The sequence below is a fragment of the Amphiura filiformis genome, chromosome 15 (genome assembly GCF_039555335.1).
Source record: "Amphiura filiformis chromosome 15, Afil_fr2py, whole genome shotgun sequence".
Taxonomy (NCBI): domain Eukaryota; kingdom Metazoa; phylum Echinodermata; class Ophiuroidea; order Amphilepidida; family Amphiuridae; genus Amphiura; species Amphiura filiformis.
The window spans coordinates 29,695,372-29,721,251 of record NC_092642.1 but is presented as its reverse complement, the minus strand read 5'-3'; the positions used below and the strand labels follow the sequence as shown (position 1 = coordinate 29,721,251).

The window sequence follows — 25,880 nt, the reverse complement described above, 5'->3', positions numbered from 1 at the left end:
CTTCCTCTTCATCTCGTCCATCAACTCCTGCTCATTCAACTTCTTCATCTCGTCCATCAACTCCTGCTCATTCAACTCCTTCAACTCCTGCTCATTCAACTTCTTCTTCTTCTACTCCATCAACCACTTCTAAACCTCCAACTTCTTCTTCTACTCCATCAACCACTTCTAAACCTCCAACTTCTTCTTCTACTCCATCAACCACTTCTAAACCTTCAACTTCTTCTTCTACTCCATCATCAAAACCACCTTCAACTAAAAGATCTAGGGATGAGTCTGAAGAGGGGGAAGCTGATGGTTCTTGCCCCAAAAAACAGCGTGAAACACCAAAGTATAACGTTATGCTAGATAGGCAATTTCAGAGCAAGCGTTTCAGATCTCTAGAAAGATGGTATAATGTGTCGTTTGATTCAGGTTGTAGAGGATCAGTTTCGGATGTATTAGGAGATTTAGAGAGAGTTTTCAACAAGTCATGGATGAGACCTTAGATGAGATTCAAGGTAGAGATCGCATAAGATTTGTTATAATGTCTCCCGAACTAGACACCCCTATCTCTATCCCTTGGGTTCTAGCCAAAGATATGTCGCTTGAAGAAATGTTAAGAATTATAGAATCAGTGTTACAATCAAATCAGCATTTTTATATACATTCGGGGGTCAAAATAATCATCAAACACGTCAATGTTCCGGTAGGGGGTAGGGTAGATTATGTCAAGACCGTGGATAGTCGGGAATGGGTCAAAAAATGTAATGGTATGTTATCGATCGATAATAAAGATGATGATCTGTGCTTCGCCAGAGCCATCGTAACATCGATGGGTCGTCCTATCCCCGGCAAAAGAAAGGCCCACCCTAATTGGCACGCTATTCGAAAAGGTGGACCTACTTTAACCAAGATGGCGAAAGAACTCCATCAAAAAGCGGGGGTTAAAGAAGGCCCGGTTTCAGCCGATAATTTTGATAAATTTCAGGCAGTCATACTCCCCCATGTAAGATTAGTGGTGTATGGGCTTAGGTGTCAAAATGGTGTCATTTACGAGGGTCCTGCCGCAGAACACACGGCGTATCTATTTTACCATCACAATCATTTTGATGTCATAGGTTCACCAAAGGTTATGGTTAACACTAGCTATTTTTGCGAAGCTTGTTTAAAGGGTTATAATAACAAAAATACTCATACCAAATGCACAAAGGGGAATTCTGATACTCCAAAATGTTCTCAATGTCTTACTACACAATGTAACGCCCGTGTCCCTGATAGTGACGATGCGGGCAAATGGTTTAAATGTGACGACTGTTTCAGATCATTTAAAACTCAGCGTTGTTTTGATTTGCACAAAGATGATCAAGTTAAGACTTGCGAAAATTATTACATATGCGGCTCCTGTAAGTTATTTGTTTACAAAAACAAATTACCCAAAAATGAAAAGGGTGAAAGGATGAAACATTCATGCACCGATTATCACTGTCAAACATGTAATAATTATGTCACTCAAGATCACAATTGTTGTATGATTCCTCAATCTTACCCCCAATATAAAAAACCTTTGCCTTACATATACTTTGATTATGAATGTACTCAGAATAATGGGGGAAAGCACGAACCAAATTTGGTCGTTGCGCAGTTTACTTGTACTAGATGTTTAGATTTAGAAGCCAAAATTGATAGAGACAATATAAAACGGGAACAAAAAGGGATGCCTAAGATGTCTAAAGATGCCATAGATCGTTGCGATGTATGTATGGTACCTGTATCTCAAAGGGAAGTTGTTTTTCTGGAGAATTTACAGATTGCAACAAGGCTTTTTTTTTTTGGTTATTCAGTATCGATAAACACAGAGGGGCTACAGTCATAGCTCATAACAATTCGGGGTATGATATTCATTTTATCATACAATATATGCTCGCAAATGGTATCAGACCAGCCAACGTCATTAGGTCGGGGGGAAAAATTAGGCAAATGATAGAACCCAATACGCAAATTAGATTTATAGACTCGTTAAGCTTCTTACCCATGTCTCTTGCAAAATTGCCCAAAACGTTCGGTTTTACTGAATTAAAGAAAGGTCATTTTCCTCATTTTTTTAATAAGGCTGAAAATTTCAATTATGTAGGCAAACTTCCTCCGATGGAGGATTATGGAGTTGAAACCATGATGCCCGATGCTAGGGCTGAATTTGAAAAATGGTACGCAGATATGTTACATTTACAAGAAAATGGTGAATATGTATTTAATTTTAGGAAAGAAATTGTGTCGTATTGCAAGTCAGATGTAGATATTTTGAGAAGGGCATGTTCCGATTTCAGGCGTCTCTTTATGGAGATTACTTACAGAGGTAAAGACCTTAAGGGTATAGATCCTTTTCGACAGAGTGCTACATTGGCCTCTGCTTGTAGTTTAGTTTACAGAACTTTATTTATGCCAAAGGGTGAGATAGCCATTATCCCTCCTCAGGGTTACTCTCCTAAAAGAAACCAATCTGTCAAAGGTTTGAGATGGCTACATACTATGAGAGTATTAAAAAATTGGGATATTCAAGATGCTCTACACGGGGGAGAGCATTACGTTAATGGGTGTGGGTTTGTAGATGGCTATTGCATTAACCCCGAAACAAATAGGCCTACTGTTCTGGAGATGTTCGGGTGTTTCTTTCATTCGTGTATGACGTGCTACGGGCATACCACGATTCATCCTCTTTCGGGTAAGATGATGGGTCAAGTATATCAAGAGACCCAAACGAGAATAAAGTTATTAGAACAACTTGGATATGATGTAATTTTTCAGTGGGAACATGAATTTGATCACTTGATGAAAACGGACTCTGCTTTTAAAGATGCCGCATTACAGTGTAACGTTGAAACGCCCTTACAACCTAGGGATTCTTTCTTTGGGGACGTACTAATTCGGTCCGTCTGTTTTATGATTGTAAAGAAGGAGAAAATTCAATACTCCGACGTAACTTCATTATACCCATATATTCAAAAATACAAAAAAATGCCTTGTGGGCAACCTACCATAATTCGGGAAGATTTTAAGAGTGTTGACCAGTATTTTGGCCTTATAAAATGTAAAGTTTTACCGCCTCAGTCGCTTTATCTACCCGTCCTCCCCGTTAAGTCAAATGGTAAGTTACTCTTTCCCTTATGCTCCATATGTGCCGAAACGGAGCAAACAGACATTTGTCAACATAACGATGCGGAAAGAAGCCTCGAAGGAACGTGGGTTTCAGTCGAGCTCATGAAAGCGATAGAGCTTGGCTACACAGTTACTCAGATTTTCGAAGTCTGGGACTTTCAAAACAGTTCAGAATACGATATAGAATCGGATAGTAAAGGTATCTTCAGCGAATATATAGATGCTTTTTTGAAAATAAAACAAGAATGCAGCGGTTGGCCCGAATATGCTAAAACCCAGGAAGAAAAGACAAATATATCAGTGATTATTACCAAGCTGAAGGCGTTCAATTAGATCCCAAAAAATAACCCACAATCCAGGTCTGCGAACTGTAGCTAAACTATGTTTAAACACTCTTTGGGGTCGTTTCGGTATGAGAGACAATCTTCCTAAAACGGAATTTATTAATGCCCCATCCAAATTGTTCGAATTATTAGAAAGTGATAGTATAGAGTTACAAGACCTTCATATTTACGATGACATGTTTGCAGAAGTTACTTACAAGTTTGGTGACAATTTTATCAGGGCTAATTCAACAACCAATGTTGTCATAGCTGCTTTTACAACAGCCTATGCTCGCTTGAAACTTTATTCCATCATTCAAAAGTTAGGCGAAAGGGTACTTTACTTCGATACGGATAGTTGTGTGTATGTGGAGAGGGAAGGGGAGTGGTCACCTCCATTAGGTTCGTATCTGGGGGATTTAACCAACGAAATATCTCCCAAAGATGGCAATTTCATTCAAACTTTCGTGGGGGCGGGACCTAAAAATTATGCGTATTCTTTGGACACGGGGAAGACGGTAGTTAAAATCAGAGGCATCACTTTGAACAGTAGTGCTGTTAAAGTAGTTAATTATGATACATTGGCAAGTATGGTGAAGGGAAGTCGGACCCGAGGTTGTTACGGTAAATGAACCACACAAAATTGTAAGGGATTATAAAAACAAGCAAATCCTCACTAGGCCCCAAAGCAAAGACTACAGGGTAGTATACAATAAAAGGGTGAGAGTGGGTGAGTTCAATACTGTCCCTTATGGGTATAAACAAAAACCATGAATAAAACACAAACAAACAAATTCTAATTTACCCACGAAAATTGTTAAAGTGATTATTATATATTTTTGTATCGATAGATAGGTTAATTTTTTTCTTCTTTTTTATATTACTTTGTAGATCGTTGAGATCAATGAGCCTATGGAGATTGAGGGAAAAGAAGAAGAAGTAGGAGAAGAAATAATGAATGAACAAAACATGAACAATGAGGGAGAGGAGGGGCAAATAGATATAACTACTGACTGGAGTGCATTGGAAGATATGTTAGAGGAAATGTCACCTCGATATTCCAAGAACCCCGCGCAGGACTTACTGGATAAAACGGTTATTATTCCCCCCTCAGCAAAAACCCACGCATCACCAAATTATCTATTTATTGACCCTGATTCCCAAACATTTTATTCTTGCTACGGTTGTAACCGTTATGTTTCGCAAGACCATGATTGCCCCTATGACGACGATAACAAAATGCCCCCACACCCAAATTTACAAACTCCCAACCACAAAGTAGTTTTGAAGCCCTCTTATCTACTGTTGACAAAGATTGACATTTTCTTCCGCACTTGCAAAGAAATATATAATTAACTGTATAAATATCGTATTATTGACTTAAAGATTCGATGGTATTTGAATTTCCCTCACATCTGGTATGAGTATTTTACAGTTGTAACCCATACTTATTTATTTATCTACTTAATTTATTTAAAAAATTATCAAAACTATTAGTCCCCAATTTATCTCGTTTCAATAAAGGCGTAAAAGCTAAGGTCTGTGAAAAATGAAATAAATCTTATGCGATCTCTTATTGCGTCTCATTTATCGTCTAACCATGGCTGAAGAAGGACGTTTCTCTCTGTCTATGACTTATAAAAATATCAAAGAAAACAAAATTGCCATTTTGTTCATATTAGGGGTTTTAATCACGTCAAGTTTGTACGGGGTTTATCCCGCTTTCATGTTGGCAGCTACTAACAAAGCGACTAATGACTGGGGTATACTTATGAGCTCTATGCAGAATGATTCCATAGAATCCAACCAAGGATCGGAAGGTTTCTCCGCTTTACTGTCGAATGATCCACCCGTAAAATTTAATTTCACGTCGGTACTTAGGCCTCAACCATGCTTGGCAGAAAACATGATAGGTTTGGGAGAAAGTATCTTTCTTAGCATTTGTAATAACAGCAACAACAACAACAACTTGAACAATGTAATAATCGACATACGAAAGTTTACTGGAAATGTCAAAACTGGTATCAAACCTACGATAGTAGGTATTAATCTTAACTTTGAACAATGGACGCTAATTAAAGAAAGTGCCACTATCATTGACAATATTGCGATTGGTTTATCTTGATCAAATGTTTTTCTATATTCCATACGTGTATTTGCATATAACCATCATTTTGTAACGAGACTTAGTAGGACATGGACGTTCGTCTTCAATCTCCATTTTCACTTTTGTGCTGTGGGCCGAGTGGTTGTGGTAAAACGCAATGGACGAAGCGACTATTGGAAAATACAGTCACAATGATGACCAATCAACCCGACAGGATCGTCTGGTGCTACGGAGAGTTTCAGCCGGCTTATCGAGAACTTTCTGAACAGTTTCCACAAATTGAATTCATGGAAGGCATACCTTCCGACGTGTGTGATATGTTCGATCCTGGAGTAAATAACATGATCATCATCGATGATCTGATGGCCGAAGCTGCCGGTGATAAGAAAATAGCCAATTTATTTACGAAGGGATCGCACCACCGTAATTTGACCGTTATCTTTATTTTACAAAACTTGTTTTACCAGGGCAAAGAGAGTAGGACCATAAGTTTAAATAGCCATTACATAGTTCTATTTAAAAACCCGAGAGATAGATCCCAAATTGTACACCTGGCTAAACAAATGTTTCCGGGTAACGTCAAATATTTGCAAGAAGCGTACGCCGATGCGACTTCTAAGCCTTTTGGGTATCTCTTTCTCGATTTTAAACCGAACTGTCCAGACAATATGAGGGTAAGAACCAATGTATTTCCTCAAGAAACGCCTCATTACGTTTACGTACCTAAAAATGATATAAATTAATCGGTTCTTTCAAATAAGTCTCATTCTGTCACCATGTCTCGTCACATAAAGACCAACGCTCACCTGCTCAAGGTCTTGGCCAAGTGTGATCCTAAACTCAGGAAATCTATCTTACAAAAAGCCAGTGCTGGGTTATTACAGTCATTATGCGAGTGTTCTTTGAACGTATTAAATGGCAATGTCAATCTGTCTTCTCATCAGAAGAGAAAGTTATCTCGTCACAGACACAAGTTGCGTACTCTCGCTGATCATAAAGTACCTAGCAGACGTAAGAAGAAACTTCTGCTTCAACAAGGTGGATTTCTAGGAGCCCTGTTACAGCCCATACTCTCTACTTTGGCTGGGTTATTATTCAAATAATAATAATCCAAGGGAAATCATGCAGCACGCTAAGAAAATGGTGTTAGTGTCTCCTGATGTACTATCTACCGTACAAGACAGACCCGTATCTTCTACCAAAACTAACTTGGCAAAATTAGACCTAGAACTTAAACAAATTCTGGAAAGACACGACTTGCTCCCTTTCGACAAGGTGCAAATGTACAACCAAATTCTTCAGAGGTATTTAGTGTACTACAATCAAGCCGTCAATAAGCCTATATCCGTTAAAGTTACCCAAGAGAAACCCTTGGCGGAGTTTCAAGATGCTGCTATCGACCCGGTTGATCTACCTCACCAAGAAGATGCACCGTTAGAAGGCGCCGTAGGAGGAGTAGACCCCATAGATGAAGATGCCAAAAAACTTTTGATTAATTTCCCAGTAACTTTAGTAACCAAAGCAAAATCCATGTTGGATCTGATTAAGAACAGTCAGGGTATATTAGACTATAACGAGAAGGGTGAATTGATCGTAGATGGAAAAGAGGTTTCTGGAAGTCACATATCCGATTTACTTTACGATATTCTTTTGGGACGTAGACATTTCGATCCCATGGGGTGGGAGCATTTTCTAGATGGTCTGATCAAACTTAACGTACCGGAAAGACTAATCACTAATTCAAACAGACGGTACAAAATGATCGCGATGAAACGTAAAGAAAGGACCCTCCTCCAGATACGGCCTCATTCACCTCTACTCGTCCTAAAAAGTCTAAAAAAAGTAAAAAGAGTCTTATACCGACTCCAAGAAAAAGAGCATCGGGTCGTTTAAATTGGGAGACTTATCCCCCATCTTAAGAATATTATGTACAGGAGGGGTAAATTGTAATTTACAAAGAACAGTTGGATTTAACTTTGTATAAAAGATGCCTTTTGTATTTTGTACTATCGTTAAAGTAAAAATAGTTATTGATTATATATTAAATGGTATAATTATATAAGTGTATCCTTTGTAAATATCTTTGCATGCGAAAAAAGAAAAATGTAAATACAACTTTGTAAATATCTCTGCATGTGAAAAAGAAGATTGTAAATACAACTTGTAAATAACGACAAAAACTCTGTAATATATTTTCATTGTACAGACGTACTTTATTATAAAACATCTCACCATTTTATGTACATACATATATACGTGTGAAGAAGAAAAAAGAAAGAATAAAAGATTTACATACTATATACTTTGAACTATATATCTTTGTGTCCTAGTTTGACTTATTTTACATTATATCTATATTTATTACTTAAACATGCTTAAGGATTTTTAAAATGCTATTATATTTTCATGCAATTTCAATATTGCCCCATCATAGATCGAGCTATTTGTTTTAAGAGAAAGTGTTGGTCCGTAACGCTCGTATCCAAATTGAACCTTTCACCGATATATTCATTAACCCAAGAGTCATTTAGATCCATATCTGTACTGAAAAAGTCATTGATAGAAACGCCCCTGAAACGATGAAGTAGAAAAAATAAACAGTATTGTCCACACACGCTCGATAAATCTCCTTGTAGTCTCGTTTTGCTGTAAGTCCACGATGATGATGATGTATTCTTTTCTAACCACGATTCAAAGTTGTAGGTCTTTGGTGATTCCCCGTAAGAACAGAAAAATTCTCCTTTCCTTTTTCGTCAAAGTAGAAAGCCACCCAGTGTTCACCGGGTTTCTGACTCGGATCTGTATTAGCTATGTACCCGCAGGAAAGTTTTTAACGACTTGTTTCTTTAAATCATCCGAGGCAAATACACCCCTAAAGTATAGGCTACCGAGCCTGTCCGATTTCATGACCTCTCTCAGCTGTTGGGAATCCATTTTGTTCGGTCTCTGCTGGGACTATACGCTGTATTCTAACAAGACATTTCTCTGTTTGTCTACCTCGAGAATGTTCTGAAACTGAGCGTACACGATCACCATGACTGTCTGAGGCAAGGCTGTTCCAAATCGCATCTCCAATCTCAGGTTTCCTTTTCTGACTAAGTTTAGATGGTCTCCAGGGTTGAGGTCCGGGGAGAGGTCGAAGCAATACAGTGTGTAACCGTGGGGATATTCCTCCCGACTGATGAAGTGCCCGGTGTCTTGGTACATTTTATTTAACCCGGAGAAAAGGGTCTGGTAAGCTTGAATATAACTCGATCCTCCACCCACCGTGAACTTCGGAGTAAGAGGCTTGCTTTCTGGCACTTGCTGTCCATCTAGCATGAGACTCAGATAGTTGAGATGCATGTTTTTAAAATTGTAAGCGTTCTTCTCCAATACGCCGTTGTAGGCATCATTGTCAACAAACCCTACCACCAGACGGTGCGGTAGTTGTCCTAGGAACAGATTGTCTTTTGAAAAAGACATAGTCCCCGTAGGGATTGAGAATGCTTTGACTTCCACTCTATTGAGGCTGTACTTGGCCGTTCCTACTTCTAAGGCTCTGGCGTGGGCGAGAGACACACTGGGGCTGACTTTTACTCTGCGTACCATCAGGGAAGCGTGGGTTATGGAAACTTTGTAGTCTCCTTGAGCGTTGGGAGATATCAGACAAAATGGTGCTTTAGATGGCGTGAGTTTCACCTTCAGATCGATTCCACTTAGTAAGAGTTTGTCTTGCATGAAGATGTCCGAATGAAGAGGTCCAGTCATGTCTATGCGTCTACTACGAGCTGAGTATTCGTACCTTTTCTTCAAACCTGTGTTTGCGTGTTCATCGTCGGCCAAAGGATTATTCTCATCCATCATACCTGCACGGTCTTTGATGAACAAACCCGAGGTAAGTTGAGATTCCTTGGCTTCCCTCCCATAATTGAGTAAGGTTTCCAGGTAAGCTCTGTACGGGTAGTTGTTACTGGCCACAGAGACTAGACGCTCGTTCAAGGAAACTTCGCACTGACTGAACAATGATTGTAAGAAAAGATTGGTGGGGGCAACTGGAGCATCTGCCACAAGATTGGTCCCGTCTTGATTGGTTACCTTTGCTATGATGTGTAATTTGGTTTGAGATAGATCGATATAATCTTCCGGAGTACCTGCCACATGGAATTCTATGGGTGAACCATCGAGGAGGTTAGAGATGGGGTGATACTCATCCCATGTTCCTGACAAGATGGATGTTTGAGTTGGTGGAACAGTAAATAGATCTAATTGACTCGTGGTGCACTGGCACGATTTTTCGTGTAGTAAAGCCATGTTTTCTTTAAATGAATATGTCGTTGTAGGTCTGTCTCCTTCGCTTGCTACTTGTCCTACTGACGTTCTGACCAGATCTACCTCTCTTTATACCTCTACCACCTTTGGCACCACTCTTATTCTTGGGCTTTGGTTTCCCGTTCTTCTTCTTCTTCTTTCCTTTACCAGTCTGTATTCTTTTTACAACTTTAGAACCAAGTTGTTTACCGGCTTGTTTGATTCTTCTCTTTGCGGCGGTTTTCACATTTTGACCAGCCATGACATCTTCGGCTATTTCCATACCAGTTTGAAGAGCTTGTTTGCCTACAGTAGCGGCTCCCTTTTTAAGAAGAGGTATGGCGGATCGGAATAGCCCTCCGAGCAGACCTCCCAATCCATAACCCCTTTGAAGAGTGCTGGACCCTCTGTAAACAGGTATCCCCGATCCAACTTGTTTGAGGTAATAGTTGTCGAAAAAGTGAGGATCGTGGTAATGCGGAGTTTGGGGTTTGCGGTACATTTTGAAAACTTAGATCAGGTACGGGGAACGCTTGAGACGAAAGTGTAGTTTACTTATCACTCGCCCAGACTCAAATGGTACAGGATCACCGGTATCGAGCCTTATATCTATTTGGACAGTCTCAATATCTCGTATTTTGATGGGGATGTAGTGAGGGCTGTTGTATGTTCGACAAACCATTCCACCTACTACGGAGTGGTCAACATCCACGGTTCTTAGCAATGGGGCGTGAGCATCTCCAACATACTGAGACCTCACGATGTCCGTATAGACGTAGAAAGTATAAAATCCTCGGTGTACGTCTACTGGAAATGAACCAAAATTATCTTTTTTGAAAAATCCCCCCTCTTTAAACCCTAACATGCGAGCTAGAAGATCGTTAATCTGTATACGAGCTCCATGGTTGCAACTGATAACCATTTTTCTGGATTGTGATTTCATGTACATCACGATATTTCTCTTAGCATTTTCGGGTAAATTTTTTCTTATCTCCAAAATGATCTGCTGAGCATCTTCGTAATATCCCGGGGTCATGATTATCGTTTCCAATTCATCCACACCGCTACTTTTGTAGTTTATGATACAAGTATCCCCAGATATATTATACCACGTTCTGGGGTAATTTATTTCTACCAAAGAAACCTCCCATTCACCCGTCAATTTCAAAGGAGTGTGTAGTTTGGTCGTGTATGAAGACAATTTGTTGTCAGGGTAAAACTGTATGGAACTGTTACTAGGTAGAGTGGCGTAAAATTGTGAGACAGCCATCTTTGTAACGTTTTCACACCGTGAATGATTCGAATCGATATGACTATGATAATCAAAAACAAGGGTACTTATAATAATGCGGGCCCAATTTGTATGTCCGACACCCAGCTATTAAATTTGCTGGGGTAACCCCTCCACGACACAAAATATTCATTTTTGCCGCCTCTCTTCCTCCGTTTTATCACTTTGTCGATAATGTATAAAGCATCATCTTCCTTGACGACTTTTTGCAATTCTTTCTCGTAAAAGGTCCCTTCCAAATCCTCTCCATCTAGATCTTTGATCCTATACACTGGGGGGTTTCTCGTTACGCATTTTGAAACTACAAATACTTCTTCCGTCCAATTAGGCCTATATCCTTTCTCAAAAGTCATCTTGACTTTACTTAACCGAACACGATCACCTTCCTTAAATTTGAAAGTTTGTGATTTGTTCACATCATCTTCATCGTACAACCTTTTCTTGATTTCCATCTGATTGTCAAGATTAACGGATGAGGACTTGTACCTATACTCCTGTGTTTGGCATTGTTGTAGGCTTGAACAAACTTGGGCAGGACATCTATATACTTGCTCGTATTTTTATGGGTGAAATACTTCCACATTCTAGTTTTGAGCGTTCTATTAAACCTTTCTACTATACTGCATTTGGTTTCATTGTTGGGCGTAAAAAAGTGTATGTTTTTACTCTTTAACAGTTTTTGAAATTCCCTATTTTTGAATTCCGTACCTTTGTCCGTAAATAATCGGATTGGTGTTCTACCGTATGATAAGATTTTCTTAAACGCCTGTACCAAAGTAGATCCTCTCTTATCTTTTAGAGGTACCACCCACGCAAACTTGGAAAGGACATCTATGCAAGTGAGTAAGAATTTGTACCCCTTATTTTGACGGCTCAGAGATGTCAAATCAACCAAATCAGCTTCCCATTGCGAATCCATCGCAAATACCACCACTCTATTACGACGAAACTGTTTTCTAGCTGGTTTATGCAGCGTGTAAGTGTCTTGACTCCGCAGCCATTTTTTAACTTTATCAAAGGTAATCTTTAGACCTTTCTTTCTGACTGCTGAGTAAAGAGATCTTACACTCCCATAACCGGCAGGATGACCAGCGTCGTAGTAAACTTCACGCAAGTATTCTTTTACCTCTTTGTCTTTTGCCATTCTAACAAAGAATGATTACCCTTATGTTTTACATACAGTTTTAAGTAATAAAGATGCTTAAGAAGAACACAATTACATTCAAATTTGTTTCATTGCATATATTTTAATTCATCTTTTTTGATTTCAAAGTATTATTTCACAAATTTGCTAGATAATATACGTAACATTGAAGTACAAACGAACAACATTTGAAACTTAAAGCTTTCAAAATATCCCACATTGTGAGAGTACTGTCAGTATTCATTAGCACTGTCCAATCAACGTTCTGTCTAGATACGCCATTGTCTACGGATATAAGTATATCCCTTTTAAGATCATTGTCTTTAATCTTCGCACAAACGTCGAAAGTACATACGAGCAAAGTCAAAGCTCTGTAAGAAGTTTTTGTCGATCCATGGTCTTTTTCTGTAAATACCTCTTCCATCAGCGTTTTAAAACACTCGGCAGATACAAGATTTCTTTCGATCCAATCCAAAGTTATTCTATAATCAGGATGTTCTCTTATCATTTGAACTTTTTCAGAAAAGCCTTTTAATAGCTTGCAGTCATAACATCCATATTCGCAGTCAAGTTCTAAATCTCGCGTGCAAATGTCTATCACTTTGTAAATCGGGCTTCCAGAGAACACAGCTTCATGGCTGCCGAAATGCCTGCGGTGACATAAAAATCTTCCAAGTTCTTCAGAGTCTTTTCCAAGTCTTGAAAATCTGTGTCCATCCAACATTGTAAAAATTCCTGAATGGTCCTCTCAAAATCTATCACTCTGTTGTTAAGCCACAGTGTGTTGCAGGTCTCGATGAATAACAGATTCAAGTAATGTTTATTTACTTTGGATTCAGCTTCAATGTACAGCTCCGATGCATAAAGTTCGTCTAAAGGCTCCATACACATATGCTGGTTCTGGGAGGGGTGATCTATTATACACCCGTTACACCGTGTCTCCACGGTGGATCTGTAGGCAAAGAGTATTTGGTCTATGTACAAATACTTCAGCAATTTTCGTACTTCTTCCACCTCCTTAGCTTTTTGCGCTCTCTCGACTTCTTCCGTATAACGGTGTGTTGTACTAGTTGCCATTCCTATATATGCACTTGTAAGCACAAAAGTCGTGATGACAGAAAGATTTCTATTCTTCAGGATCGATGGTGATATTATGACTTTCCAAAATGTGCTCGCTCGTTTTATACGATTTAAAACCACACCCACCGGTTGCTTCAATTAATTAATTAATATATTTTAATTATTTCTATATTTCATTTGGTGTATATTTATTTCATATTTATATTTTTCATTTTACCAGTTGAGACATGTTATCGCTAATTGGTTAATGATTTTGTATTTTGACAGTTGCTAATTAGTTCATGATTTCACTTTTGACAGACTGAAGTAATTTGATCCAGGATGTTGGGAACACCCAATTAATCAATTAGTATACCAGGACCATGTTAGTCAGTACAGACATTCACTCCAATTAAGAATTTCCCCAGGGTAGGGATTCTAAGGGGACATTAGGTCACTCTACCTAATTAGACTTCCCCCCTACACTTCCGGTCCAACGTTGGGGGCGGTCTCACTTCCGTCTCTCCGTTGCCCCGAGTACTACTATCGATTAATTGATTGATTGATTGATTGATTGATTGATTGATTGATTGATTGATCAAACGTACCTGTACAGCAGTTCGTGCATGAATACTGATGACGATACACATGTAAGTATGATACTGGTCGAACAGAAACTGCACCACGCCAGCTAGCACCATTGCACCGACTAACACGTAGCCATTTGCAAAAAACGTCGCCACTTCAACGAATTCAGACCCGATCTGTAAAGCAGTATTCAGACTTTTTATTGTACGTACAATATTGTATGCAACATATCTACGTTGTTTAATCTATTGTCATTCTATTTCCAGTAATGTTTAAGTTCTAACGAATGTTTGATGACGTAAAATCGATAATATATTTCTACTAGATATTACATGTAACATATTATCGATTTTTCGTCATCAAACATTCGTTAGAACTTAAACATTACTGGAAATAGAATGGCAATAGATTAAATAACGTAGATATGTTGCATACAATATTGTACGTACAATACTCGGAGTCTGTGGAGCGCTTAATGCAGGTAAAACAAAAATAGAACTTTTAAAAACATTCAACTTATAGACCACTTGACATCATTGTTTATCAACAAAGGCGAGGGACTGGACTATCGATATGCTTGAACGAACCGCTACACTGTTCAATGTGGTGGGCGATTTTAAAATGCATGTGCCCTGTAGTAGTTCTTATTTTTATATTCTTTGATTATCTAGATGCCGTTGAATGGATGAATGAAAAAATTGATAAATAATTGAATACCTGAATACAAAACCCATCCGAATTCCATACTTTGGTTAAATTGAGTTAAGCATGGGAATTTGTTGCTTATACATGATAGGCCTATCATATGTTTAAAGGAACAACACAAATCCACCTTATACCATGTATACGTGCGTCCATTGAACATGTGAAATCCCAAAACCATCCAAGTCCAGGACTTTGCACATAAAACTTGCCCTATTTACCAGGTAAATCTAACTAGAATACAAATCTAATCTGTGATATGATATCTCCATATGTGCGACGATGCTTCTTGAATATCTTTCTGTTAGTTTTTCACCATGCTATTACCGGTTTGTGTGTTTTTTATCCATTAAAAATTTTAATACTGACAAAAAATAAAAAAAACAATCACAACATTAAAACAATATGCTATAGAAATCACCTTCTCTTGGGGTTCAGAGAGATTCTCATCATTCTCATTTTTGTTCTCCGCCACATATTGCACAATAAACCTGATGACGAGAGGCCCCACAAAGCCGGCTAAATCGGCCAACAATTTCAAGAAACCACTGCCAATGATGTGAATTCCGTACACCTTGAAAACAACTCGCCAAAGTGATGGTGGTTTACCTTTCGCTTGCGATCTTTCCTGAGAAAAATAAACGAACATACAAATGAATACAATACAATGTATTACATTGTAACCAAACATAATTATACGATTACCCACCCACCCCACCCCGCCCCCACAAATACCCCCCCACACACACACACACACACCAATTACTTGTAAACTCCGGCAATCAGGAACGTCTGGTACGCGTTTGAGAAAACACCATACAACCGGACACACACAATTAATATTTACTACACACGCCCTATATAACGTAGACTTTCCGTGCTCCGGATGTCAATTTAATTGCAAACCGCACATCTCTTTATATTTACGAGGAGAAATATTTTAAACTAAATTCTGGATATGCTTCTCTGTCCAGAAGCAGTTCAAACTAGATCAATATTCGTTTCTGCAAAACAACAACGGCAAAGATGTCTGCGAAAGGCAATTTTGTACCAGAGTTGAATGTCATGCCAATTGCCTAATCTATTTGGTAGGGGAGAGCGGGGAGTGTTCGCCCTATTTTTTTCTGACCAGTCTAGCGATGTCAATTTTAAGGTTAGGGATGGCCTGATTAGCCCATGTGAAAGCCCTATGTCTTAGCTATATACAGCCACAATCCCAGAACTATAGGCCTTACAATAGCAACAGGATAGAGCAAACAAAAAAGTTGTGCAAAGTGGCGAACTTGCCCCATATTGGGGCAGGTTCGCCCATATGGTGGGGTAAGTTCACCCTAATCACAAAAAAAGGTTTAAACATTGCATAACAATAACATATTCAATGCAAACATTTAGCAAGAGCATACAGGGCATTCATTCTCTTCTGTGGAGTCACTAAATTTGTTGCAGGGGTCGGGTCAGGGTAAAATGTAGGGGTCCAAAGTGAGCTTAAACGTATCATGTTTACAACTTCGGGGAGATTATGGATTAGGACATAAACGGTGGTATGAGTAATACTGATACCACATAACTTTAAAAACATGCTTTTCAGTAGTTTTACCTTGTGTAATGTTATAATTATCAATATTTTGCAGAATACGCTGATGGGGCAGGTCCGCCCTCCAGATTGGGGTAAGTCCGCCCGGGAAGATATAGGGCGAACATGCCCCATCCTCAAAGGGCGAACGTGCCCCTTGTGCACATTTTTGTGTTTTCTTCAGGGTATGCAAAATACAAATCGAATAAGGAGTTTATAACTGCATTAAATCTTTGACAAATCCCATATGTTCCCAATACAGATTTCCATTAAACCATCTGTATTTATGTATCAATGATAATACAACATTATGAATGCAAGAAAAAATTACGTTTTGGTGTAATTTTTTTGTTTTGGCTGCAGTTCGATGGACACGTCCCTATATGTCGCGTAGCTAATATGAGAAGTTTATAATGACCTATGTCACCTAATTTTGCCATCACCAAATTCCCAGATAGCCACATTGCTGAGAAACAAGGGGTGGGCGAACCTGCCCCTAGGGCGAACACTCCCCGCTCTCCCCTACTGAAAGGCAAGTGTCTTTTGGGTGATTGTTAATTTTGTAATACACTTTTAAGTATATTTTCCTCTAGGCCTATATGGCTCTAAGCCGCACTTAAATTATTTTCATTCTTACAATTCTACTATTTCTTACCAGTTCATCACGGAATGCTTTTCTAAACCTTTTACACATCTGTTCAGACAGGTGTTTTTCTGGGAGTTCTCCAAGGTCTTTCATCTCAACGTGCTTCCTGTATCCCAATCGTAGAAGCCATCGGAACCAGACAAATGTCCAGGATGATGACAGAGTCACGTGATCATGAAGATATAACATCTGTGCAGGAGATTCATTGCTATTGCTATCACGTGACCGAGATGCAGATGACAGTCTTTGGTAACCATGGTAATGATTTAAGGTGTCTGGCTGTGAATATCAAAATATTATTTGATTGTAAGAATGATGCTGATGATCGCCACGTTAGCCTAAGTGTGAGTGAATCCAATGGAAGCAAAATAAACTAAACTTTATTATATCAGTTACGTCAGTAAAACTGTTTTCCAAGTTATACATGAAACGTGAATCTGTTGAATAAAGGGAAAGTTTCTACCATTATTATACATTTCTTATTGTTGTCAATTTCACTTATTTCTGTATAAATCAAAAATATATTTTATTCCCATATTTGAATCTTAGTAACCAGATTTCTTATAATTATAACGAACGTTCTGTATCGTTTAGCAAGTTTTCTCAAATAATTAGTATAATATGCCTATATATCATTATGAGTTTGGCAAACGGACGAATATTGATTCACCTCTTTGTTTAATTCAATTAGGCCTATCTTGAATTGGCGAACACGGAACCGACCGCGCGGCACTATACTACTGTATATCATTAACTAGTCCATCTTACCTGCTTTGATACCAGGCGAAATAACTCTATCAAAAGCAACACGCCATATATCACCAACAATGCACTGTTCAGATCAAACCGCAACACATCCGCTAAATTCCCCTCTAACGACAGCAAATTAAAACGTCTTAAAATTTCAACTGCTATGGCAAAAATCCAATACAAAACTATAAGCAATAAAAAGTTTTGAGATAACCGAAAGGATTCAATGTGGTGATAATAAACAAGTGATAGCACCAATGTCAATGTGGCTATAAAGAATGGCAAGTAAAAATGAGGTTTTGTTACGGCTCTTCCATCATTTAGCCTATCTGAAAGAATCCCCTCTGCTGTGCAAGTTATTAATATCAAAACGCCGAGAACAGTTATAAAATACCGGCTGCTATGGCCTGGAAGACGAGTTAGATACTTTGAATATCTGAAATTGGAACGGCAGATTAAAAACAAGATGGCCGCCAAAAACACAAGTAGGAAGACAGTGTGGAGGATCGTGGATATGGCATCTACGAAACAAACGTCGTTTATATCAAGGCGTGGACAGTGATGGGTTGTGTTGTTATTTGTAGGAATCTGACATATCCAACACAAGTACTGATTGTAGCTTGTGTCCAACATCTTCAGAGTCGTTTCGATCAGGGATAAGGCCTACCAACTTCAGGATATCTGTGAGAAAATAAGAAAAAAGGTATATTCGTCAGCAAATATACAGGCAGAACAAAAATTCTCACTATATCTATACCCACAGTGATGGCGTAGATTTCTTTTTGAAATATGGGGGGTGGACAGGGCGTAGCAAAATCACGATTTAAATCACTTTATTTTTTTTCAATCACTGATTTAAATCAACTTTTTCAATTTTTACCATTTTGATAAATGTAAGTTAATTTCTTTCTTAAATTGACTGTTTTACTTCATTCCTGATGTTTCTACAACTTTTGGATACAATTAAAATACCTCTATGATGTCACTTTATCTATTGCTAAAAATTCATCTTCAAAGGTGCAGAATTCAACAGGTTTCCCCCCATGATTTTTGCCAAATTTTTTCTTTGAAATTTTCACATGTAAAAACATGTTTTGAATTTTTGTAAATATCTGATAGAAATGCGCATATGAATGAATGAATGAATGAATGAATGAATGAATCTTTTATTTCCATAATAAAAAACAACAAAATACAAAGAAATCAACATCATAAAAATAAAACAGACAATTATGGAGGAGATGATCGAAAGGCCAATAAGGCCAGCATTGAACATCCCTTACAAAACTAAATTAATACAACAACAAACAAACAGAGTATATTAAGCCTATCACACAAGAACAAAAACGGGGCTCCAAGAACTAGTTGTAAAATGAGATTAGCTGTGTTTTATATTTGTTTCGAAAATGTTTGATTGAGTTTGCTACTTTAAGGTTATCATTCAGGGAATTCCATAACAGTGGGCCGGTAGTCCTGATTGAATGATCAGTGAATACTTTCTTGTTTCTTGTTTGATTATAGGCCTACTTATTACTGTTTCTTGTGTGATAGCTATGAATATCGGATCGTTTTAGAAAGAAACTGTCAAATGAACATGGCAGTTGTTTAATAGAATATTTATACATGTATACACCTAGTTCTAGTTTGAATATATCATATACATTGAGCATATTGAATTTATGAAATAGTGGTCCAGAATGGCTTCGATAATGGCTATTTGAAATAGTTCTCATGGCCCATTTTTGGAGCAAATGTATTTTATCAAGATATATTTTACATGCATTCCCCCATGTAAGTATACCATAATTAATATAAGGCAAGACAAGCGTACAATAAAGCGTGTGCAAAACACGCCCAGGTATAAAAATTTCAACTTGTTTATCATACCTATATTCCGTGAGATTGTTTTTGAGATTCCGTTGATATGGTTTTTCCATGTGAGATTTTCATCGATAATTACACCTAAAAATTTGGTTTCGGTTACCCTTTGCAAGTTTGTACCATCCAAAGTAATATATCTGTTTTCTTGTGAATTATTTATCGAAGTCATTCTAGGGGTACCCATAATCATGTAATTAGTTTTACTAGCATTTACAGAAAGTTTGTTTGCTTTAAACCAGTTACTCACTTCGGATAACTCTTTATTTATTAATGACATTTGATTAGCAATATCATTGCTTGAGTATAAAATTGTCGTATCATCAGCAAACAATACAAAGTCTAATATAGTCGAGGTATTCGTTATATCATTTATGTACAAAATAAATAGTAAAGGACCTAATATTGAGCCTTGAGGGACTCCGCAAATTATACTTTTATATTTGGAATTTTTATTATTGAAGTTCACATATTGTTTTCTATCACTTAAATAGCTCTTGAACCAGTCATAAACAATTCCTCTGAATCCAAAATGTTCTAATTTATGAAGTAGAATACTATGGTCAATAGTGTCGAAAGCTTTTGATAGGTCTAGAAACACTCCTATAGTAGTTTCATCATTTTCTACTGCATTATTTATCTTATCAACCAGATGCATAATTGCCATTTGAGTGGAATGATTGGCTCTAAATCCAAATTGTTTATCATTGAGAATATTATTATTATTAATAAATTCAACACTTCTATTAAAGATCAATCTTTCAAGGATTTTGGAGAAAACCGGCAGAAGTGATATAGGTCTGTAATTTGAGAATATCTCGGCATCATCTTTTTTATAGATAGGGATTATCTTAGCTAATTTTAATTGGGTAGGAACATATCCTGTTGACAAAGACAAATTAAAGATTGCTGTAAGAGGTTGAGCAAGTTCTTTAGCTAGTTTTTTTACAACGAAATTTCCTATGTCGTCATGACCTGCGCTTTTATTCTGGTCGAATTTGTTGATTATTTTCAAGATCTCTGATTCAACTATTGGTTTCAGAAATATACTGTTTTGGCATGGTTCACTTAGATAATCGTAATAATTTTTGCCAGAGTTATGAATTTGAGATGCTAATTTTGGTCCTACATTAACAAAGAAATCGTTGAATTCGTTTGATATGACTGTTGGGTCTGTGATTATAGCTCCTGAGTCCCGTTTATACTGGTCTGAGAGCGTTTGTTTTTGTGTTCGGCCAATGACATTGTTGATTGTCTTCCACGTTTGCCGCATATGTTTAGCATTTCACTGGTCTCTTTTGAATTTATTATGGAGTATAGCAGTTCATCTTGGAATTTAAAAAAAAAAAAAAAAATCGATTTAAATTTTAAAAATCCGATTTAAATCACGTTTTCATTTCGGCCAAAACCTTTTCATGAAAAAGTCAATTATCTGAAAATTGAGATGGAAATAATCAAACATTTGATTACCCCTTGATAAATTTATGACTTTTTTTGCATTTTTCTCAAAAACTAATAACACACTGGTAACAAAAGTTATGTATATTATAGGGGCAAGGAATCCAGTTTACTGGAATTTCAGTGACTCAAGACAAGTAATTTTTTGATTTATTGATCAAATATTGGTTTTCCCTCATTTTTGACTGTAACTCCACAACTGTTGTCTGTGCTGAAATAACATTTCCAGTGCAGTAGTTGTAGTCCTTGTTGCCCCTATAATATAGCCTACATACCGGTATCTTACTTGTCACCAATGAGCTATAGGCCTAATTTTTGAGAAAAATGCAAAAATAGCCACAAAATTGGCCAGGGCTGTAGTACCACCTTAAACTCTCAAAATATCAGATATGCTCTGTAGCAAATAGGTGGTTTACAGAAATTGCACATTTTATTAAAATAAAAACACTGTTCAAACTCAAAGTTGTTATCAATCTGTTGCAAAATGTTTGTAAAGATAGCCTAATCCCTGTTTTGAAAGAGTCTTACGGTTACCCCATATTCTTATCCTACATCTATAGGCCCTAATAATGAAATACAATATAAATAATGAAATACAATCAAATAATAGGCCTACAGAATAATGAAGGAGTCGCCTTTAATATGACTTGACGAAAAAGATGTGATGGGAAACTGAACATAAACTTTCATGTTTATTGAGGTACGAGAGCTTACTAGGTAAAATATGCATGCAGGATGCAGTCCTATTGAATGTATACACTTGCTTCGCTCGCATTTTATTTTGCTTGTAAATCTTACATTTTGATTGCGTTTATATTTCTGAGCATATTAAAAGCTAACTTATATGACTTCCTGGTATGACTTCCGTGTTTTAATATCATGTGTAATGTATGAATCAGTATCTGAACCATTAGACATAATACTGTAGGCCCGGGTAGCTGTAGTACATGAGTAGGCCTATAGGTAATAATATATTGCTGCATTGTACTAAAGCCCTAGAGTACCTGCCTGCATGTCTTCGGTCCTATCCTTCAACATACTGACATATCCGAGAATGTCATGTTAAATAAAGATACCGAGTTACAGTTACTGGAATGGAACTAACTAAAGCCCTACATACCAGGTAAACGTGTGTACTTACACTTACCAATATGGACATCACTTATCACAGCAAGGCACTGCAAACTCGTTGTTGCATTTTCACGAATATTATATTTACAAACATGGAAAGTCCGCAAACGTTATAAGCTTTTCTGGCACAGGTCAACTCATATCATGCCATACACATGGTAAACTGCAATAACACCAGGCAATAACAGTGCGGTGTGTTTTGGTTTACACACATTGACATTTGTCTGACCCAATGTAAATGAATGCCTTTGACCTTGAGCTACCTTGGTACTGTGTTAGCGCACGCGCATTTGTGCAGTGCCGGGATTACAATTATTATAAGCTAGTATTAGGCCGTATAAAATTAATGTTTTGGTTCTCGTCCAGAGGATTTTCATAAATTGATGAGGGAGGGAGGTTTTTTTTTTTTTTTTTTTTTTCCCAATGTAAAATTAGCATTGTCAGTAGTTTTCGGTCTTCTCCAACAGTGCTCGAGGAAACGATGAGGCCCTTTTTTTTTCAACTGTGAGATTCTGAGGATAAACCCCTAGAGTACCACAAAAGACTTGGAAGTGATGCTTGTTCTCTAATAAACTTATTTATATGTATGAAGATTTCATAAATCATTCCAAAGTCTAAAAAATTGAAAAATCTAAATAAATAAAAAAATCTGACAAATCCCAGAAATTGAGGAGGGAGGGGACGAGAACCAAAATATTAATTTTACACGGCCTTATATAGGGTGATATAAAAGCTACAACTCATGGTCGATGGTCAGGGCCCTAAAATTAATACTTTGTCGAGTTTAAATAGAATATGAAAAAAGTTTATTTCCAAATAGTAAAAATTCTTCATTGGAGGAACTGCATTTCCCTATTTTCCTTCTTTCTGGTCTTTCCCCTTTCGCTCGTTTTTTGTGGGGTTTTTTGCCTTCTCTTTTATCGAAGCTGACCAAAATATAAAACGGCACTTATTATCAGGAACATGAAGGAAAAAAATAAGAATCAAAAATGCAAAACATAGGCCTAGCTGGTATTTAAAAACAAAAGGCAAAACAAAAAAACAATGATGATTCAGTACGCAAGAAAATACCTTTTGTCTTATAGGCCCTATAAACCCACCATAATTGCTATCTTCAGTAGATAGTCAAAATAATAATCATAAAAAATCATTAAACATAAAGGGAAAAAAATAGAGGTATTAATTATTTTCTTTGTAGGCCCTAAATACTATCTTCAGAAGATAGCAAACAAAGCAGAAAAAAACACATGCAAAATAATAATGTTCAAAAAACAACATTGCCTACACGCGTTCTAGATGATGATTCAGTACGCAAAATCACGGAGCAAAACGGCTATAATTAGCCTCGCGCTTAGAAAAAAAAAAATAGCAAATAGGCCAAATGCAAAGCTATAAAGAAATGTGAAAATGATGAAGCTTACTAAAATTTAAAACGGCACTCATATAGCAGATATTATCAGGAACATGAAGGGGAAAAAATAAGAATCAAAAATGAAAAACATGGCTGGTATTAAGAAATAAAAAAGAAAAATCCAAAGCAAAAAAACAACGATGATTCAGTACGCAAGAAAATACCTTTTGTCTTATACAAACCCGCCGTATTGGTAATTGCTATCTTCAGTAGATAGTCAAAATAATAATCATAAAAAAAACATTAAACATAAAGAAAGAAGAGAGGCATTAATTATTTTCTTTATAGACCCTAAATATTATCTTCAGAAGATAGCAAGCAAATAAAAAAAACATGCAAAAGAATAATGTTGTAAAAAACATTGCCTAACACGCGTTCTAGATGCTGATTCAGTACGCAAAATCCCGGGGCAAACCGGCTATAATTGACCGCGTACTTAGACTAGCCAATATAGTGCACAGCGCTATGTTGAACAAAGGGGAAGTCGTGGGATTTTTTTGTTAAAAGTCATTTCTCAATTGATTTCATAACATTGAAAGGTACAGATTAAAATAAAACATGTTTCCATTTTTTTAAAAACCGTTTAGTCCCTGAAATCCAAGATGGCCGCCGTTATTGAAAATTTTCCATATATTACTCATAAATTGCGCTTTAGGGTTGTTTATCGTGCAAAATACGTACAAAATAGTGCAGCTAATGGTCGTTTTGATTACATATGACAATGCGTATGTAATATAGGCCTATGTGAATTTCATTAGGCCTATATTCATACCTATTTTATCATTCAAAATGGCAGTCACTACCTATAAATCTGGTTATGCTCATTTGCCCAACAAAGGTTTTAATTACTTATAAGCATTTCTAATTATTTGCATTTTCTTTCCTAATACTATAGGACATACTGCAGTTACTGTCCGTTTTCCTATACACAATACACAGTGCTCTCACCATTGAGCTGTGACCTCTACAAATCGTGCCACGTTAAAAGGATAGGCATTTGCCTAGTTAACGTCAATGTGTGAAAAATAACCGGCCAATATTAAAAGTACTCTCAAAAACTTCTAGCAAATATATTTCTCTAACATGACCTAAAATTACAGCTAGGTTATATGTTCAGAAATATTTGTACTTTGGTAAAACAGTGAGTAAGGGCAAGGCATAGCTAGCCAAATCCCGTGTTAATTGAATGGAGATTTGACCGAAAATTTTGGTAAACGGACCGCTCACTTCTGAAGAATGCCACACGAAAACGGTACAAGCTACATTTAAAGTACTCTCTGTTCGATCATCATGATGAGTTTTTTAATTAGTATGCCGAAATTTGGTACTGTAGGTAATTGACAAAGGGTCGTACTTCGCTGATGAGTAAGTGACAGTGAACATGAAAATCAGGGCCCATAACCCAAGTTAGTAGCTAGTTAGTGGAGGCCGTCACGGGACTGATTATTGATTATTGAAGTGCCTTATTAATAGATACGCACGATTTAGGGCAAGAAAAAAAAACCCGGGACACTTTTGGAGACATCATCATCATCATCATCATCATCATCATCGACATCATCATCATCATCACTTTCTACATTTTTCTAAACAACATAGGGCCTACCGTTTTAATAAGATTTTTTCTTGAAATGCATGTAACTATAATTATTGTTTAGAGCGTGATGAAATAAAACATCACGATTTTCATCACAAAACAAATATAATGCATAAGAAATCGTTTGTTTTAGAGCGTGATGATGAAATAAAACATCACGGTTTTCATCACGAAACAAAGTAATACATAAGAAATCGTTTGTTTTAAAGCGTGATGAAATAAAACATCACGATTTTCATCACAAACAAAGTAATAGGCCTACAAAAGAAATACATTTTTCGAGAGTGATTAAATAAAACATCACGATTTTCATCACGGAACAAAGTAATACATAAGACATCGTTTGTTTGATTGCAATCAACCGCGACAGTTCGTCTCACACACATAACAATGCACTGCGATCAAATAGGTTGATGACAACATTTGATTGAATGGACTGCACTGCGCCATGATTACGTGCACCGGTTCAAATCCTTTGTTTGGAGCCAATCAATAATTTCACGTACAGCCTCTATGCAAATTAGAGTTTACACACGCTGCAGCTGGGGTAATCGACCGAAGCTGGTTGCCGTTAGTGATCGAATGCATGAGCTTATTTGGTTTATTGAATCGATTTACTGGATTAATTTCCTGTTAACTGGGTTTAATGCCACAAAGGTCGAATCGGGCTTGCCATGGACCATAAGTGCATCATGAAAGGACGAGCTCAAGCAAGTAGAGACCAGGTAGTCATATAATAAAGCCACCAATTCCCTGCAGTAAGATCGATCAAGCTCATCTCAGGTCAAACGATGTTA

At 37.2% G+C, this 25,880-nt stretch overlaps 1 protein-coding gene across 1 annotated transcript in view; it reads right to left on the bottom strand.

Moving 5' to 3' along the window:
* LOC140171487 (ATP-binding cassette sub-family C member 9-like) overlaps positions 1-22,293 on the bottom strand; it is a 67,330-nt gene extending 45,037 nt beyond the window's left edge. Inside the window, exons 1-5 of the mRNA XM_072194756.1 lie at positions 22,092-22,293; positions 17,627-18,289; positions 16,868-17,137; positions 15,061-15,267; positions 13,958-14,113 (exon numbers count right to left, since the gene is read on the bottom strand). Coding sequence (XP_072050857.1) covers positions 13,958-14,113; positions 15,061-15,267; positions 16,868-17,137; positions 17,627-18,241 — 1,248 coding nt within the window. The 5' untranslated portion in view covers positions 18,242-18,289; positions 22,092-22,293. The remainder of the gene's footprint in view (positions 1-13,957; positions 14,114-15,060; positions 15,268-16,867; positions 17,138-17,626; positions 18,290-22,091) is intronic.
* Between the last annotated feature and the right edge of the window lie 3,587 nt (positions 22,294-25,880).